Source organism: Oncorhynchus clarkii, chromosome 13 (assembly GCF_045791955.1).
Source record: "Oncorhynchus clarkii lewisi isolate Uvic-CL-2024 chromosome 13, UVic_Ocla_1.0, whole genome shotgun sequence".
Classification (NCBI taxonomy): domain Eukaryota; kingdom Metazoa; phylum Chordata; class Actinopteri; order Salmoniformes; family Salmonidae; genus Oncorhynchus; species Oncorhynchus clarkii.
Window position 1 is genome coordinate 22426059 of NC_092159.1, and position 18107 is coordinate 22444165.

At 41.2% G+C, this 18107-nt stretch overlaps 1 protein-coding gene across 1 annotated transcript; it reads right to left on the minus strand.

Annotated features, from left to right (window-relative positions):
* Window positions 1-5445: 5445 nt before the first annotated feature.
* Window positions 5446-6363, minus strand: LOC139423835 (transcription factor Sp6-like). The gene has a single exon (XM_071175474.1). The coding sequence runs from the start codon at window positions 6361-6363 to the stop codon at window positions 5446-5448; it is 918 nt and encodes a 305-aa protein (XP_071031575.1).
* Between the last annotated feature and the right edge of the window lie 11744 nt (window positions 6364-18107).

An 18107-nucleotide genomic window follows, 5' to 3' on the forward strand; every position in this document is an offset into this window, starting at 1 on the left:
GATCAACAACCCTTCCCTCCACATGATATTGTAAGCTTTTTCAATGTCAAAAATACACAACCCTCATCACCTCTTTTATTGTCAGGGCCTTGGTTATCTCTGTACTAACTGTCACCAGGGCATCCATGGCAGACCTCCCTCTACTGAACGAGAAGAGGCTGGTGGGAGGAGCTATAGGAGGACAGGCTCATGGTAACCATGTTTGACTCCGTTCCATTTATCCAATTCCATTCATTACAATGAATTCCATTCATTACAATGAACCTGTCCTCCTATATCACCTCCCACCAGCCTCCACTGTCCTGAACCTACTCTGTGCTAAGCTCCTCAAACCCATAAATCCCAAGAAATACATTATTCTACTCACTACCATCTTTTCCATCAATTTACACATGTTGTTTGTCAGTGCGGTAGGCCTATAACTGCCCGCCCTAGTGGGATCTTTACCTGGTTTTACAAACAGCAATATCACCGCACGTTTCCACCCAGCAGGTATCACCCCAGTCTTCCACACCTTATTATACCACCCTAACACTGTTTCCAACACAATGTCCAGTGCATGCTTAAACATCATATAACACACTTTATCTTCTCCACAGCTCTCCGACTCCCTTGTCATCTCAAACATAGAAAACTCTGCATCCATTGCTTCTCCTGACTCCCCTTTTCTCTTTAAGACATCTCCATGTCTCCTCTTACTCCCAGAATGCGTTCAACAGCGCAGCATTGTGGAACTGTTTTCCAAAAAGTAGCCATGAAAATGCTCTCTGATCTGTTTAACGCTCTCTCTCTCACACACACACACACACACACACACACACACACACACACACACACACACACACACACACACACACACACACACACACACACACACACACACACACACAAGCTGGTTCTAGCAGTGCATCTTATAATAAATTATGATGAAGTACTGAATAAATAAACAACATACTACTTAGTGATATGTCTCGTTTTATTTCCATAAAGAACATTTCTCTATTAAAATTACAAGCAAGTCTTAAAACCAGGCAGCAGTACTTAAATTATTACAAAATATTGTTTAAATTCATATCTACTGCGACAACATACTACTGTAATCAATAAAATAAGATCATTTAATTAATATTTTAATCATCTTCAATCTGCTCCTATCTAACACATACAACTCAATAATAGCATTTCTGATGATAATAGAGATAGCCAGTAGGCCTATTTAATACATGTATCAAGTGTTCCTAGGTAGGCCTATTGGAAACGCAAAGCTACAAGGGGGAAATTCCAACCCGATTTAAGTGCGTGTAGAAGGGAATTTAATTCCCTTTTTATGCACTTTTCTGTCTACACGTATTCTGACCTTGAATTTAGGCATGAGAATAGCATGCTATTCACTTGCTATTTGTTTAGGTAGACATAAAACAAATGAAGGTGTAGTGGAGACCCCATACCCCATATTATTTTTATTTTTGTATTATTTTTTGTATTTCTTTTCTCCCCCATTTCAATCTTGTCTCATCGCTGAAACTCACCAACGAGCTCAGGAGGCAAAGGTCGAGTTATGCGTCCCCCGAATCATGACCCGTCAAACAGCACTTCTTAACACCCTCCTGCTTAACCCGGAAGCCAGCCGCACCAATGTGTCAGAGAAAACACTGTTCAACTGACAACCGAGCTCAGCCTGCAGGCACCCAGCCCGTCACAAGGAGTCGCTAGAGCGCAATGAGCCCCCCCCCCCCCCCCCAGCCAAACCCTCCCCTAACCCAGGCGACGCTGGGCCAGTTGTGCGCCGCCCTATGGGACTTCCGATCACGGGCGGTTGTGATACAGCCCAAGATCGAACCCGGGTCTGTAGTGACACCTTTAGCATTGTGATGCAGTGCCTTAGATGCTGCGTCACTTAGGAGGCCCTCAGAAACACCATATTCTAACCTTGTCTTGACTTAATTCCCTCATAATTCCACCCCCTTTACCCGATGACATGATGAATAAGGTCGAGCTACCTGTTGGTTCCAAGTGAAACAACATCTACTTTATTTTTTCTGATAGAAGTAACACAATTCTCCATGCACTGTAATTTACAAATTGATAAGAGCTTTTGATTAAATCTAGGTAAATGAGTAAGCCGTTTGGATAAGGGGATTGTAAATACAAGTGACAATTGTTTTAGATCTATTTTACCTTGTGATAGCTGGAGACAAATGTGAAACCAGTCGTATGGCAGCAAACTGAAGTGTATCAACCTAGCCTATCATCTTTTCCACAGTGAAGTTTATGAAATGCTGGCCTTATACTGTAACTTGCAAGGGTGAAGTTTGGAGACCCAAGCTATAGGCTTCTGTGGCCATCCGCAAATGACTTTATAGCGCCAAACCTACCGAGTTGATTTATGACTTTTAGAATGTTTGAATTATAAACCCAGATTTTTTACTGTATTTTTTCCAATCTGTTTTAATATTAGCCACTCTCTGTTGACAGTCACTGTACATACTGTACATTTAGCATCTTCCCAAGACATCGTTAGTTTACCTTTTTTGCCTCTGTCAAGTTTGTGTGGTTGTTCCTGAGGATAGCTAGCAATAGTGGATCATATTAGGCTACCGTATTACAAATTGGGAAATAATTCGGGACATGTAGCCTATTTTAATCATTATGGAACGCAGACCATATGTAGCAGTTTAAATCTGGAGCCTGGTGCACAGTTTACGACAAATGGACCGCTATCATCAAAGTTACATGATTAGTGAGGATTATTAGGATAGATTTATAGGACTACTGTTCAACCCCTATTGTACACTTTTCTCACTTTCAAGTATTTCAGAATTGAACAATGGAATTTGGCAACTTTCAGGATAAATCAAACCACTGTATTTTTGATTCATCAATATATTTATTGAGTGGAGGCTCTCCAAACCTGTTTTTTTTTTTAAATGATCCACAGTGGTGTAAAGTACTTAAGTAAAAATACTTTACTTCTTTACTTTACTGCCACCTGGTTTGCTTAATATAAGGAATTTGAAATTATTTACACTTTAACTTTTGATACTTAAGTATATTTGACTAATTAAATTGACTTTTAATTCTTAAGTATATTTCAAACCCAATACTTTTAGAATTTTACTCAAGTAGTATTTTACTGGGTGACTTTTACCTGAGTCATTTTCTATTAAGGTATCTTTACTTTTACTCAAGTATGACAACTGGATATTATTTCCACCACTGATTATTCATAAATACTTTCCTAACCCTAAATAATATACAAGCTCCACCAATTGGTGCTGAAAAGGAGATGAATACATGGCTTTCTTTCGTTGATCCCTAATATTCTGAACTGTTCTATCCATTTATTCTAATGAGTCTGTCGAGAAAATGTGAATTTAAAGGTACACCACATTTTAAAGGGGTGCTTTAGATAAATGTACTGGAAACCCCTATTGAAAGAAAACTCCATAACAAAATCTATTGGCCAGCAAGTGGCAGGGTTTTCAGCAGTTTAATTAAATGTATTCAGCACGCGCAAGGGAACAGCACCTGCATAAGGTAAGACTGAATACCAACTACTGTGAAGTGCATAGGAAAGGCGTACATTTCCTAAGTCTGAATCGGGCCACAAGTGATTTGCAATAGATGAGTCTCAAGGTGATGTCCTTTCATCACATTTGATTAACAAAATGCAAGTAAACCATCAAAAACCATTATGTTTTATTTTATTTACGGATATGTCTAAAGGGGGCTACAATACATCTCTACATAGCTAAACCTCAGCTTAGACCCTTTTAAGCACATTTTGACTAAGTCACTATTCAAAATACAACAATGCTTTCCTAACAAGGCCAATTTGTTTTACAGTGAGCACAATAAGCTAAGAAGCCTAAACCACGGCACACAGGCCTAAGCCTATTTAGAAAGGTCTAGACTGGATTCCGAAAACTTGATCAAAGTGCATCTTCTATCAAGATATAAATGATTATTTATGACTATTAATATCAAAATGGTTTCCAAAGAATTCCACTCCATCTGTTTTTGGCTTTATGCTTGAACAACCTTGGAGGAGGAATTGTTGCTTATCCTGGAAGTTGTTGGTGTGACAAAATATGGTTTACCTAAGTTCCTCTCAATGAGGGATTTCAGTCCAGCTCACATTTCAGTCTGGCGTACCTTTTGTGAGTAGTGATGTATCCAGCCTGTCTTTTGTCCCCGAGGAAATCCCCGTCAAGTGTTACCACAGTGGGTTCCGTGAAGTGTGAACGTGGTATTGTGTGGATCGTACACTATCGGGGACAAGACCAGGGAATTACACATTTCCCGTGAATGAGATACGCTGCCATCATGTCACATTCACACCTGCAGCGCTGAGATAAAGGAGTGTCAAAAGACGAGCAACGGTGCTTTTCAGTCACAGTTGAGGGACATTTGAACACGATGACACATGCGGGGGCGGGGCATCCAAGTGAAATGCATTGATAACACAAATCACGTCTTCTTACTGTACATTAAACAGAACATATATGTTGTTGACATAAAACACGGAGTGTGAATTCCATGCCACAATGTGCTGCAGTGGGACATCTCTGCACGTCTATTGAGCAAAAGCAGCCATTTTTTTAATTGCACCGCCCACATACCGCACCAAACTGAATTACAGTGGTGCTTTACTGTGGTGCTCTTTGGGCAAAAGGTTGACGCCAACATTGTGCATGGTCAAAACCAAAAAATACAGTGTGGAAATGTTCCCGGTGACATGTTCATACACTCACATACAGTATATTATACACAGCAAGGCAAGGGGGTGGGTTAAAGGGTGGGGAAAGGCAGTGAACACCACATACCAACATATCCTAACCCTCCACTTCCCATTGCCTTAAATTCAGTTCGATGTGTGCAGTGGAGACTGGAGAGTTTGATGGCTTCCATGGAAATAAATCTCTCTCCGAGTAGCTAGTAGTTTTACTGTAAACGCATCAAGCACCATCTTCAGTTTAACTCGTTCCCAAAGTCTCTGTGGATGGATGGCATAATAGCAGTAGCAGCAATGGAAGTCCTAGCAGCTAGCAAGCTTTGGCTCTGGCTCGGTTGCCACTTGGTTGCCATGTAAATGGAAGATAACATTCCTTAGATGGATATCCTTCCAGCAAGGCACTTGACAGCTTGTCCTCTGTTGGTGATGTAACATAAGCTCTTTGGTTTTATGTCTGTCTATGCTGTATGGTGCTGTTATGTGTGATATGATGCATTCCGAAAATCAGAGGGGCCTTTGTTGCCTTATGTTGTACAATGCATCTGGTAGAAATAAACTATCAATTTATAATATAAGACCCCCTATGATTCTACCTCCACTGGACTACATGTATTATAAACTATGGATTCTCTGTCTGATAGAAAGGGGCTGATAGTAGCCCACCGACTGTACATTATCTGTATAGCATTCCAGATGTGGACGGGATACAGTTAGCTGGACTGTCCTGTCCCAGAGGGGTCTTTCTCACATTTTGGCTGCTTAAGGGGTGCCTCTGTGTCAGAGGCAGTGGCGTGGGAGGGCTGAGGAGAAGGTGTGTCAAAGCTCTTCCCCATCCTGCCCCCCTCTCCATACATCCTCTCCTCCCCTGGCCCGGAGGGAGACTCGTGTGTGCGCATGTGCTTGGCCAGGTGGTCGTTGCGCATGAACACGCGGGGGCACATGGTGCAGCTGAACTTCTTGGTGCCGGTGTGCGTCTGCAGGTGTCGCTGAAGTTCGTCGGAGCGTGTGAAGCGCTTGCCGCAGAAGAGCCAGTTGCAGACGAAGGGCCGGTCCCCGCTGTGCCAGCGCAGGTGGGCCTTCAGGTGGGAGGTCTTGGCGTAGGCCTTGCCGCAGCCCGGGATGTGGCAGTTGTGCATGTGTTTCCTCCGGTCGTCGTCAGTGCTCTGGCCCATCTGCTCGGCGTGGACACAGTTGGGGCACCGGCAGACAGACTGGCCCGAGCCCCTAGAGGCAGAGCGGCGCTGGGGCTTGGGCCGGACCGAGGCGGCACCCTCCTGTGGCTCCTCCAGGGAGTACGACTCCGGCTGCAGGAGCTCAGGTCCTCCCAGTGGCTCCATCTTGAAGCCATCCTGGGGGAAGAGGTGAGAGTGAGCTGAGTGTGAGGCTGGGGCCAGCTGGGCTAGCTGAGCAGGAGTACACAGCTGGGGCTCGGAGCCGTAAGGCCCCAGGGAGGACTGCGGTCCCATGGAGCTCTGACCAACTGCCTGTAAGCCCACACCCTGGCCCGCCTGCAGGTCCATCCAGCTCCCTGGCCCGGTGTGGAGGTCCCACCATGAGGGAACGTTCATCTCGTCTGAGCTGCCACCAGGGGGTGCTGTCCGTAACCAGGGTTCATAGGGGTGGGCCATGAGACCAGCTGCTGTCTGTGGGATACTTGTGTTGAAGGCTGAGTCTGGTGAGGAGTGAGCGGTGGCCGGGTGGGTCTGGAGTGTGGTGTGCTAATTGATAACTGGGTGAAGATGTGTAGACTACCACATGGCTGGATGGAGAGCTTGAGGATTCACGATTACTGACCTGTTGGCAAAAAAAAACGGATTGTCAAATTGTAAAATGGTGTAGTAAATTCTTGTAAGATGACTACTGCTTCTAGCCAAATGGCTACAATTTAGCCCAACAGACACGCCCCCGTCTCCATGGACACCCCACCCCAGTTCTCACGCTGCGTGGCCGAGGAGAGAGCTGACAGAATGCGGGGAAGGAGACGAGGGGAAACGTGTCCGGACAGAAACCTGCCAAATGCATCCGATGCCAGGTACTTCCCATGGCGGAGGACAGTCAAAGAGAAAGCTAAAGAAAACAACTTCAGCGGCCCTATGAAGAGGCAGAGGCAGAGTGGAGAGAAATGCGAAAGGTGGCGGAGGAAGGAGGAGGAGAGCGAGAAAGAGAGAGAGGAGTGTTGACAGGAACAGCCCCGTGCAGAGATGGGGGGGTGAAAAGGAAGAAGATCCAGGGAGGTAATGGCTGCGGGCCAAGATCTACAGTATTTGTACGTCTCTGAGATTTTCGGAGATGAAGCCTAGCAGACGGAACAACCTGTTTTTTTTATGAATCACACATGATTTACAACAACATCCCTTCGAGGCGACTAACAAAAAAAAGAGACGTTGGGCTAAAAAACGGCTTGCTGGCTGACGGCTCAGGAGCCTGCGAACACAAGTCCAACAATAACACAAGAACGATGACTTTATCCATATAATTAGGGCAGCATGCTCGAAGACAGTCAGCATCTTGTCCCCACTGCTCTGCGGTGCGTAAACTCCAGTGGATCAGAACAATGCTAAAATATACACCCCGCAAATTAGGTTACCTTGGAATTTTGAGAGGTGACGGAATGCACCTGTTAAAATTGGAGGAGTCGAGAGACATTTTTTTTTGCCAAAAAGCTGTAACTCAATCGACAGGAGACACTTTACTTGCTTCAAAACACAAAAAAATGATTCCAAAAATGTTCTGGCCCAAAATGATAAGTTAAAGGTAAATATATGCCATTATTTTGACTGCAGGAAACCAGAAAGCAGTCTGGGTCTGAAGAGGTTACTATCTTTTTCATCTGAAGATCATAGGTTGTGATACCATATCTGGGAGAGAGAGACCATACAGCATTAGCCACCCAGACAATCAAGCTTCAATAGAAGGGTCAAGGTTCAATAGTAGACTTGTCTCCTGTCCCTTGTCCACAAAACCATTGAAGCCAGGTTGAGCAAGCTATTTCCACAACATACAGAAACTTTGCAAAGATAGCCTACAACTTGTGAGATTTAGATTCACTCTCATCCCTTCCAGTGCTTGAAATGGAATGGAAAAGGTATCAATACAAGGTACACTACCGTTCAAAAGTTTGGGGTCACTTAGAAATGTCCTTGTTTTTGAAAGAAAAGCAAGTTTTTTTGTCAATTAAAATAACATCAAATTGAAGGTCAGCATCCCGGAGCCGCCTCTTCACTGTTGATGTTGAGACTGGTGTTTTACGGGTACTATTTAATAAAGCTGCCAGTTGAGGACTTGTGTGGCGTCTGTTTCTCAAACTAGACACTCTAATGTACTTGTCCTCTTGCTCAATTGTACACCGGGGCCTCCCACTCCTCTTTCTATTCTGGTTAGGGACAGTTTGCGCTGTTCTGTGAAGGGAGTAGTACACATCATTGTACGAGATCTTCAGTTCCTTGGCAATTTCTCGCATTGAATAGCCTTCATTTCTCAGAACAAGAATAGACTGACAAGTTTCAGAAGAAAGTTCTTTGTTTCTGGCCATTTTGAGCCTGTAATCGATCCCACAAATGCTGATGCTCCAGATACTCAACTAGTCTAAAGGCCAGTTCTATTGCTTCTTTAATCAGAACAACCATTTTAGCTGTGCTAACATAATTGCAAAATGGTTTTGCAATGATAAATTAGCCTTTTAAAATGATTAACTTGGATTAGCTAACATAACGTGCCATTGGAACACAGGAGTGATGGTTGCTGATAATGGGCCTCTATACGCCTATGTAGATATTCCATAAAAGATCTGCCGTTTCCAGCTACAATAGTCATTTACAACATTAACAATGCCTACACTGTATTTCTGATCAATTTGATGTTATTTTAATGGACAAAAAATGTGCTTTTCTTTCAAAAACAAGGACATTTCTAAGTGACCCCAAACTTTTGAGCGGTAGTGCAGGTACTGGTACTCAAGCAATAGAACATTTGGGGTGCGGGTACTCCCTACCAATGAGCACGGGCACAACTCAAGCGCTGATCCCTTCAATTGATTTTCAATTTGCTGAGACAACAAACAATGCCTTGAAGACCAACAGGATTACGAGCTATGCTTTGGACTGGTCTTCCCATGGCCCTCTTCAGACACTAGAGAGGAGATGCTCTTGAGTTGGAATGAAATCGTAAAGCAATTAGTTTGGAATTCCAGAATTGGAGGTCTGGTGTTAAAGGTCAAGCTGATTTATTTTACGTTGCCCCGGAGGCAGAGCTCCGCCACTGCTCTGTAATTTTGGGGGAATGTGAGTCAGATGTACCGTGGCGTGAAGCGTCCCCCTATTTTTCTCTCTCTTCCCCCTCCTCTCGTTCGCTCTCTGATATAATAGCCCTGTAAACAAATAAGAGAGTGGCCGATCCTCCTCCATTCACAAAAGTGGCTGGAACACTAGAGAGTATCCTGAGGGTAACAGCTGGCATGGGGCCCCTGGGGGAGGGGAGCCGGGGAGGAGGAAGGTGCAGGACGACAGGGCTGCATCGTAAAACCTGCCCGACCAAGACCTAACACAGTCCCCGGTTTACTATTCTGCCCTGCCAAGACCCAGCACAGCCCCCCCCCCCGCATCACGGTAGATGACGAACTGACTTTGGGGTTATTCCATGTTGGTTATCGTTCCGATTCAGCCAGTAAAGGGAAAAGTACAAATACGATATAATAGCAGAATAAGATTCCCAATGTTTACTGTCACAACCATGAATAAAAACTGATGCTGGACCGGAGCTTGTGGATTCTCCATACTTTTCTTTTTACCATCCAAAATGCGTTTCTATCAAACACAGACATTTGGAATTGTCATTACTGTATGAAGTATCTGTACTCCTACTTCTAAATATCTGTGTTTGTGTTTGAATGGTTTTTTGAGCTGAGAAAATCTTGTGGTTTAGTCTGATATGTGATATAACGTTACAGGTTCCAAGACATTCTAGAAGACTTAGACGGGAAAATGTCATTAAAATACAGATGAGGATTGATAGTGAAAGTGGCAACAAGCAATCTCATACACATACGGAAATACGTTGGTGACCCTGTAGGATAGTGACTGTCTGACAGCTGTTTGTCTACTAGTATCACAGACAAATGAAACAAATGAAACAACCTTGATTTGTTGTATGTTCATGTGGTTTTACATCAAATGTTGTCAATGTTCCGCATTATGTGTCCAAATGTGAGCAGATTTGTAAACAGTCTTGCACAAACATGAAATTCCAATTCAAATACTCAATCCAAATGTGAAGACGGAGTAGAGGAAGTGTCTCAACTAGCGTGTCAATAAATCATCATGACTCATATCGAGACAGGTCTACACAGAGGAGCACAATCCATGTGTTGACAGCTGGACATAGAGTACACAAGTGATATGACACCTCCTGTCTCATTGTATTAGGCTACAACATAAACTTGGAATAGATCTTTACATTTCAATGGTTATTGAATGGGAAAACTCACCGTGAGGCTAAGGGTCCTCTGAGGCATATTGCCTGTCAACTTTGACGTTTAAATGTAATTTAGAAGTTCAAGTGCTCTGGTTGGGTTGGCCCCCAAAGTCCCATACACTTAATAACAAATGAGGGTATCCTTCTTAAACACCTATGTTTGAGGTAAGTATTTTAGCTGTTTATTAACAATAAGCCCGAAATTGATCTCCAAGGTTGAGTTTACACAAATAGGGCTAGTATAGCGATTATAGTGTAGGCCTATCATACACGGATTGATCAGTAATCTACTCGAACCCACCAGTAGCTATGGAACGTGTACTGAGGAGTATTTTTTGGGGTTCGCTCACACAGGAGTAATAAAGCCCTAGTTCACACAGGAGTAATAAAGCCCTAGTTCACACAGGAGTAATAAAGCCCTAGTTCACACAGGAGTAATAAAGCCCTAGTTCACACAGGAGTAATATCATTTTGTGATTTCTAAAATGTTTTATTTGTTTTTCAATTTCTATTTATCAAAGGGGGGCTGCAGCACCCTCGGCACCCCTACTTCGAATAACAGGAAGTGGTTGAAGAGCTTTATAGTTAAGTGATGATAATAAACAATTATTTGTCAATCATCATTCATTTGAAAAACACAAGTTTCCATCATCATAATTTGTCACAATAAAGAAAGTTAGACAAAATACATATCCGCCCGTCGAATGGATAAAAACGTTGTTGATCGTTCGAAAAATGTGCTTATTACTGCCGCTTCTATTACACACGTCGCAATGATTTACTCAACATTGTTTTTGTCGAACAAACCTGGTCCAATGGAAACCTGCCTTGACAGTGTACTGTGAGGAGGTTAGAGCCTGGCGGAGTGGTGCCAGGAAAATAGCCTCTCCTTCAACGTAAAAAACCCCACAAAAACAAAGGAGTTGATCGGGGCCACAGTGAAGAGTGTCAAAAGCTTCAAGTTCCTTGGTGTGCACATCACCGAGGACCTGAAATGATCCCACCACACCGGCACTGTGGTGAAGGCGCAACTGCATCTATACAACCTCAGACGGCTGAAATAAATCCGCATGGCCCCTAAGACCCTCACAAACTTTTACAGATGCACCACCGAGAGCATTCTGTCAGGCTGCATTACGGCTTAGTTCAGCAGCTGCACCGCCCTCAACGGAATCGCTCTCTAGGGTGGTGCGGTCCGCACAACATATCACCGGGGCGCCCGAGTCACAGTCTGTTCACTCTGCTAACATCTAGCAGACAGAGACAGTACAGATGCATCAAAGCTGGGACAGAAGGACTGAAAAACAGCTTCTATCTCCAGGCCATCAGACTGTTCAACAGCCATCGAGCCATCTTCTGTAGTAAAAGACAAAGATAGACACACACACACACCTCATAAACACGCAGACTCCTGTACTCACAAATAGACTCACACATGCATACGCCCATACTCACAAACACACACCCAAACACATACACACGCACACACACAGCCAATGCTGCTGTCCCATGTATATAGAGACATTAAACATTGGACCGTTTATTTTATACTTTTGTTTACTCTGTGTATTCATATACTGTATTCTTCATATAGCTCATTGTAATATAAAGTGCCTTCAGAAAGTATTCACACCCCTTGACTTATTTCACATGTTGTTGTGTTACAGGCTGAATTCAAAATTGATGAAATATTTAATTTTCTCACCCATCTACACACAATACTCCATAATGACAAAGTGAATTTTTTTTTTTAGAAATCTATAGAAAATGTATTGAAAATTAAATACAGAAATATCTCATTTACATAAGAATTCACATCCCTGAGTCAATACATGTTAGAATCACCTTTGGCAGCGATTACAGCTGTGAATATTTCTGTGTAAGTCTCTAAGAGTTTTAAACACCTGGATTGTACGATATTGGCACATTATTATTTTTAGAATTCTTCAGGCTCTGTCAAGTTGGTTGTTGATCATTGCTAGACATTTTCAAGTCTTGCCATAGATTTTCAAGTCGATTTAGGTCAAAACTGTAGCTTGGCTACTCAGGAACATTCAATGTCATATTGGTAAGTATATTTGTATGTTATAAGGTTACCGTCTTGCTGAAAGGTTAATTTGTCTCCCAGTGTCTGTTGGAAAGCACACTAAACCAGGTTTTCCTCAAGGATTTTGTCTGTGCTTAGCTATATTCTGTTAATTTTTAACCTAAAAAACTCCCTAGTCCTTGCCCATGACAAGCATACCCATAACATGATGCAGCCACCACCTTGCTTGAAAATATGAAGAGTGGTACTTAGTGATGTATTGTATTGGATTTGCCACAAACATAATCATATCAAATCAAAGTTTATTTGTCACGAACGCTGAATACAACAGGTGTAGAGCCTGTTCAGAAGTCTTATGGCTTTATATTCAGGACATCACGTTTTTGGCCACCTTTCTTGCAGTTTTACTTTAGTATGTTTTGGAATAGTTTTATTCTGTCATTTAGGTTAGTAATGTGGAGTAGCTACAATGTTGTTGATCCATCCAAATGTTTTCTCCTATCACAGCCATTAAACTCTGTAACTGTTTTAAAGTCACCATTGGCCTCATGGTGAAATCCCTGAGTGGTTTCCTTCCTCTCCAGCAACTGTGTTAGGAAGGAGGCCTGTATCTTTGTAATGACTGGGTGTATTGATACACCATACAAAGTGTAATCAATAACTTCACCATGCACAAAGAGATATTCAATGTCTGCTTTTTTAAATGTTTACCCTTCTACCAAGAGGTGCCCTTCTTTGCGAGCCATTGGAAAACCTCCCTGATCTTTGTGCTTGAATCTGTGTTCGAAATTCACTGCTCGACTGAGGGACCTTAAAGATAATTGTATGTGGGGTACAGAGATGAGGTAGTCATTCAAAAATCATGTTAAACACTATTATTGCACACCGAGTGAATCCCTGCAAGTTATTATGTGACTTGTTAAGCACATTTTTACCCCTGAACTTATTTAGGCTTGCCACAATATACTTATTGACACAAGACATTTCAGCTTGTCATTTTTTATTTAAAAAAAATGACATTTCTACAAACATAATTCCACTTTGACATTATGGGGTATTGTGTGTAGGCCAGTGACACAAAATCTAAATGGAATAAATGTTAAATGCAGGCTGTAACATAACAATAATGTGGAAAAAGTCAAGGGGTGTGAACACTTTCTGAAGGCACCGTATCTACTACTGTACATTGCATTTGTATTACACTGTTTATTTATATACTGGATTCTCGATCTACTGCTGTACATATTGTTTTTGCTGTATATACGCATATATTGCATTTGGATTTCTGATACAGTGTTATTTGGGTTGTCAACTGGATTCGTTCTGACATTCGTGATTTCTTGTTTCTTGTTTTTGTACTTAAAATCATCTAGGATCATATCATTCCCTTTCGCTGAATGGGTTGTTCCCTGCCCCTGTTGATTACACATATATTATCAAGGTCCTGAATGTCTTGGCTCAATCTGGGTTGAAGAGAATCAGCTTGCACTCATAGGCCTACACATATGAGGCATGACGTAATGTTGTCTTATTTTTGTCAACTAAAAGTCACTTCTTTATGCATTTCAGTCACCATAACATTCATACTGTGGTTTTGTAGTCTACTACAGCATTGGAATATATTGTATGAGAGAGTGCAAGATAGGCTACTCTCCTATAAAAATTTGTAAAAACAATTCACTATAACATATTCTAACAACTGGAATTCCATTCCTTGTAAAAAATAAATTACTATTAAAAAAAGTACCTAAAATGCTTTTTTGTGTATTTGGATTTTTGGTTTTGATGGTGATCCTCAGTGTTTTTCAACATTGGAAAGCATACAGATTACTGGTACTAATTGTTTCCCTCAATCATAATGAATACCCCTGTGTGGGATAACCAATTTCTAAATCGAGGTCTTTGGGGTCGTGAAAACACATCAAAATATGAGACATTCAACAACCTTTTAGGGCATCTTTACCTCCTGCTTTATGTTTCTTCTGTGACCAGGAAACATTCACCTAAATATGAACTCAAACTGGAAAGGAGATCTATTCAAATTTCTACTTTATTCTACTTTATTTTGATGCAAATTGTACAAATTATACTATTTTCAAATATGGTATCAAATGCACAACCTTTCACTCAAACCCAATCCTTTCCATGAGTAGGGAATGAATTTGAATTAGGCTTACAATAATATATATATTATTTGGGCACAACTATATATATATATATATATATATATATATATATATATATATATATATATATATATATATGCATGACTCATTACAAATTATGAATTGAAATATGTCTTTCCAAATCTAAATTAAAATAAACATTGAAGATAATAAATACTTATACAGATATTTCCAATATTTTTTTCTTACTTTTTCTTAAAAACAAATACTTAAATATTTGCCATATCCCTTTATTTCAAGTGGTTCTAGATATTCCAGGTACAGTCCTCTGTTTCATTGTTCATGCAACTGTCAAAAGGATGTACCCGTCACTTCGATATTGTTCCACTACACACACAAAAATACAACGCAACGGTTACCTCGTGGGTAAACAATGCGATGCTTATGAATCAAAAACGTTTATATTGAAACATATATATATATATATATATAACATATATAACATATATATATATATATATATATAACATAACATAACATACCTGTTTACACAATGGTGCCCGTAGTTCTATTCCGACGCGATGTAGGAATAGCTTTTTTGTAGCCTATTATATTCACTGGTATGAAAATAAATAAACCACCTCGGCAGAAGTCAACTAAAAGCCTTCGGTAAAAAAAAATACAATCGAATAAATAAATAGATATCCTCGTATATCATACAGTTCCCTCCATCTCGGGCGGTTCAGGTGAGACGAGACAACGCTTCCACATACAGGTAAGCGTACTCAGTGGTGGCAAAGTTTATAATAGGTTATGTATCTTTTTCTTTTCGCAGGCTCCGCCCTCTTTCGGTGTGTGTTTTCCCTTTGAAGATGCGCTCGCGCGGCTGGAGGTCAGGAAGTGTACATGGGCATGGCTCACTTACGTTACAACATTCGGACCCATGAGAAAGTTGACAACTCTTTGAACCCTCTTGTTACATCATTTGGGGTTGTCTCAGTGCCTAATACTTGCATTTCAAATGGCTCTAATGTTTGCCCACCGCAACTTACTCTCAGGAAAACTTTTATTCAAAGCCTTTGACCTGTCAAATAAAAAAAAAACGAATGAATTATGTCGCAATGCACTGATGCATTACTAGTAGCTGGTCACTTACAATACAGTAGACTACTTGCTTATTAGATTGCTTGTTAAAAATGACATGTCACCCATCTTATTGACCCCATGGTGACACAGTGGCATCTGGTACCATTGCAATGGTCATTATTGTCACTGGTCTGGTCACCATGTAGGCTCCAATGTCATCCTACGTAAACTACTGGCAACAGGCAACAGGTCTCTATAGCACAGATTGTATGTTGTTATGCATACTTAATCTACTGTAACCTGTTTATGTCTAACCTTCAGTGTCAGTTCAATTCTCAATTGTCAAGAGACCACAATTTACAAAACAGTATCATATCCTTTCATCTACTGCATGTTACAGGCAGTGTAGGTGCCTTATCAAAGCTCAGTGGTGCCCAAATACATAGCTGGTCCTCTTACTTTTGCCAAATGAGAGGAAACACTCGTTAACTGTTGTCTGTCATGCCAATGAAAACACTGATTAAATCCAATCCAACATCACTGCTCTTCACAGTTTTATCAGCTTCTTCTTCTAAAGGTTTTTATTTTTTCCCTCTTCTCAGTTAATTCCTTTCCTGTCACAGCATGTTGGTGGAGTGACTTCAAATCAACTGACAAACAGAGGCCACAGACAGTCCGGCGGGAAGTGGTTTACTTACTTAATGCCGTCTTCTTCTCTTTCTCTGAAGCAGCAGTTTTTAAAACGCTGAGTTTGTAGCAATGATGCATGTGTGTCTGTGGTTTGGACTGCAACATAACAGGATACAGATGTATTTAGTTTTGTATCAAATGATGAAATATTGACTCCGATTCGCATTTTCACAACCATGAATGATACAGTGTCTTCAGAAAGTATTCATACCCCTTAACTTATTCCACATTTTGCCGTGTTACAACCTGAATTCAAAATTGATTAATTGTATTTTTTCACACAATACCCCATAATGACAAAGTGAAAACATGCTTTTCGAAATTTTAGCAAATTTACTGACATTTTCAAGTTTTGCCACTCAGGAGCTTTTACTGTCTTCTTGGTAATCAGTGTAGATTTGGCCTTGTGTTTTAGGTTAATGTCCTGCTGAAAGGTGAATTCATCTCCCAGTGTCTGGTGGAAAGCAGACAGAACCAGGTTTTCCTCTAGGATTTTGCCTGTGCTGAGCTCCATTATATGTATTTTCTATTCTGAAAAACACCCCAGTAGCCACCACATTGCTTGATAATATGAGGAGTGGTACTCAGTAATGTCTTGCATTGGACTTGCCCCAAACATAACACTTTGTATTTAAGGACAAAAAGTACATTTCTTTGTCACATTTTTTGCAGTATTACTTTAGTGTCTTGTTGCAAACAGGATGCATGTTTTGGAATATTTGTATTCTTTTCACTGTGTCATTTAGGTTAGTATTTTGGAGTAACTATAATGTTGTTGATCCATCCTCAATTTTCTCCTATCACAGTGATTAAACTCTGCAACCCTTTTAAAGTTCAACATTTGCCTCATGGTGAAATCCCTGAGGGATTCCCTTCCTCTCTGACAATTGAGTTATGAAGGACGCCTGTATCTTTGTAGTGACCGGGTATATTAATAGACCATCAAAAGGGTAATGAATACCTTCACCATGCTCAAAGGGATATTCAATGTCTGATTTGTTTTATTTTCTACCAAGAGGTGCCCTTCTTTGTGAGGCAATGGAAAACCTCCCTGGTCTTTGTGGTTGAATCCGTGTTTGAAATTCACTGCTCGACTGAGGGACCTTACAGTTAATTGTATGTGTGGGGTACAGAGATGAGGTAGTCATTCGAATATCATGTTAAACACTATTATTGCACACAGAGTGAGACACAAAATCTCAATGTAATCCATTTTAAATTCCGTCTGTAACACAACAAAATGTGGAGAGAGTCAAGGGGTGTGAATACTTACTGAAGGCGCTGTGTGTGTGCGTAGCGTGTTTCAATAAAACAGACTGACTGTGTATTACAACAGAAAACTGTAGCCTACATGCACTGTGCTATACAAGTGCTTCCTAAGGGATGTAGGCTTTTCTTCTATACTTACTAGCTTTCCCAACCGGTATTGAAAAGTTCACACAGAAAGAATTCCTTTCAATAGGGGATTGATCTTGTGTGCGTTCTCACTCGTGAAATTAATCTGGATACGCATGTACACAGAGAGGGATCAAGTTGCTGAATTGGGGACCACACACAAAGCCTAAATGATGTTTACCAATGTCTTTCAATAGTCAGGCATATTTCCTTGTGAATAAAATTCTTCCAACTCCAAAAGAGACTGTTTAATAACATTTAATTACAGTGCATTTAAGATCAATTACAAGGGGCTTACAAATTCTCTTAAGGTTTTGAATCTGTTTAGACGGCGTGTTGCCCCCTTTTCTGTCCGTGGCTGCCTTCTTTTAAGCGTCTTTCACGAGGTTGTGTGTGTTTCTCAATTGTCTGCGTATGTTCGTGGATTTGATCTCCGACCCCTCAAACTGACGTTAAAGACCATTTGATAGGGCTTGCACTTAAACCGTAGTCCGTTCAGATGTCAAAGGTGGTTTACCTAAAATTCGGTCCGCCCTTTTCCAGACATAAAGCTGCTAGT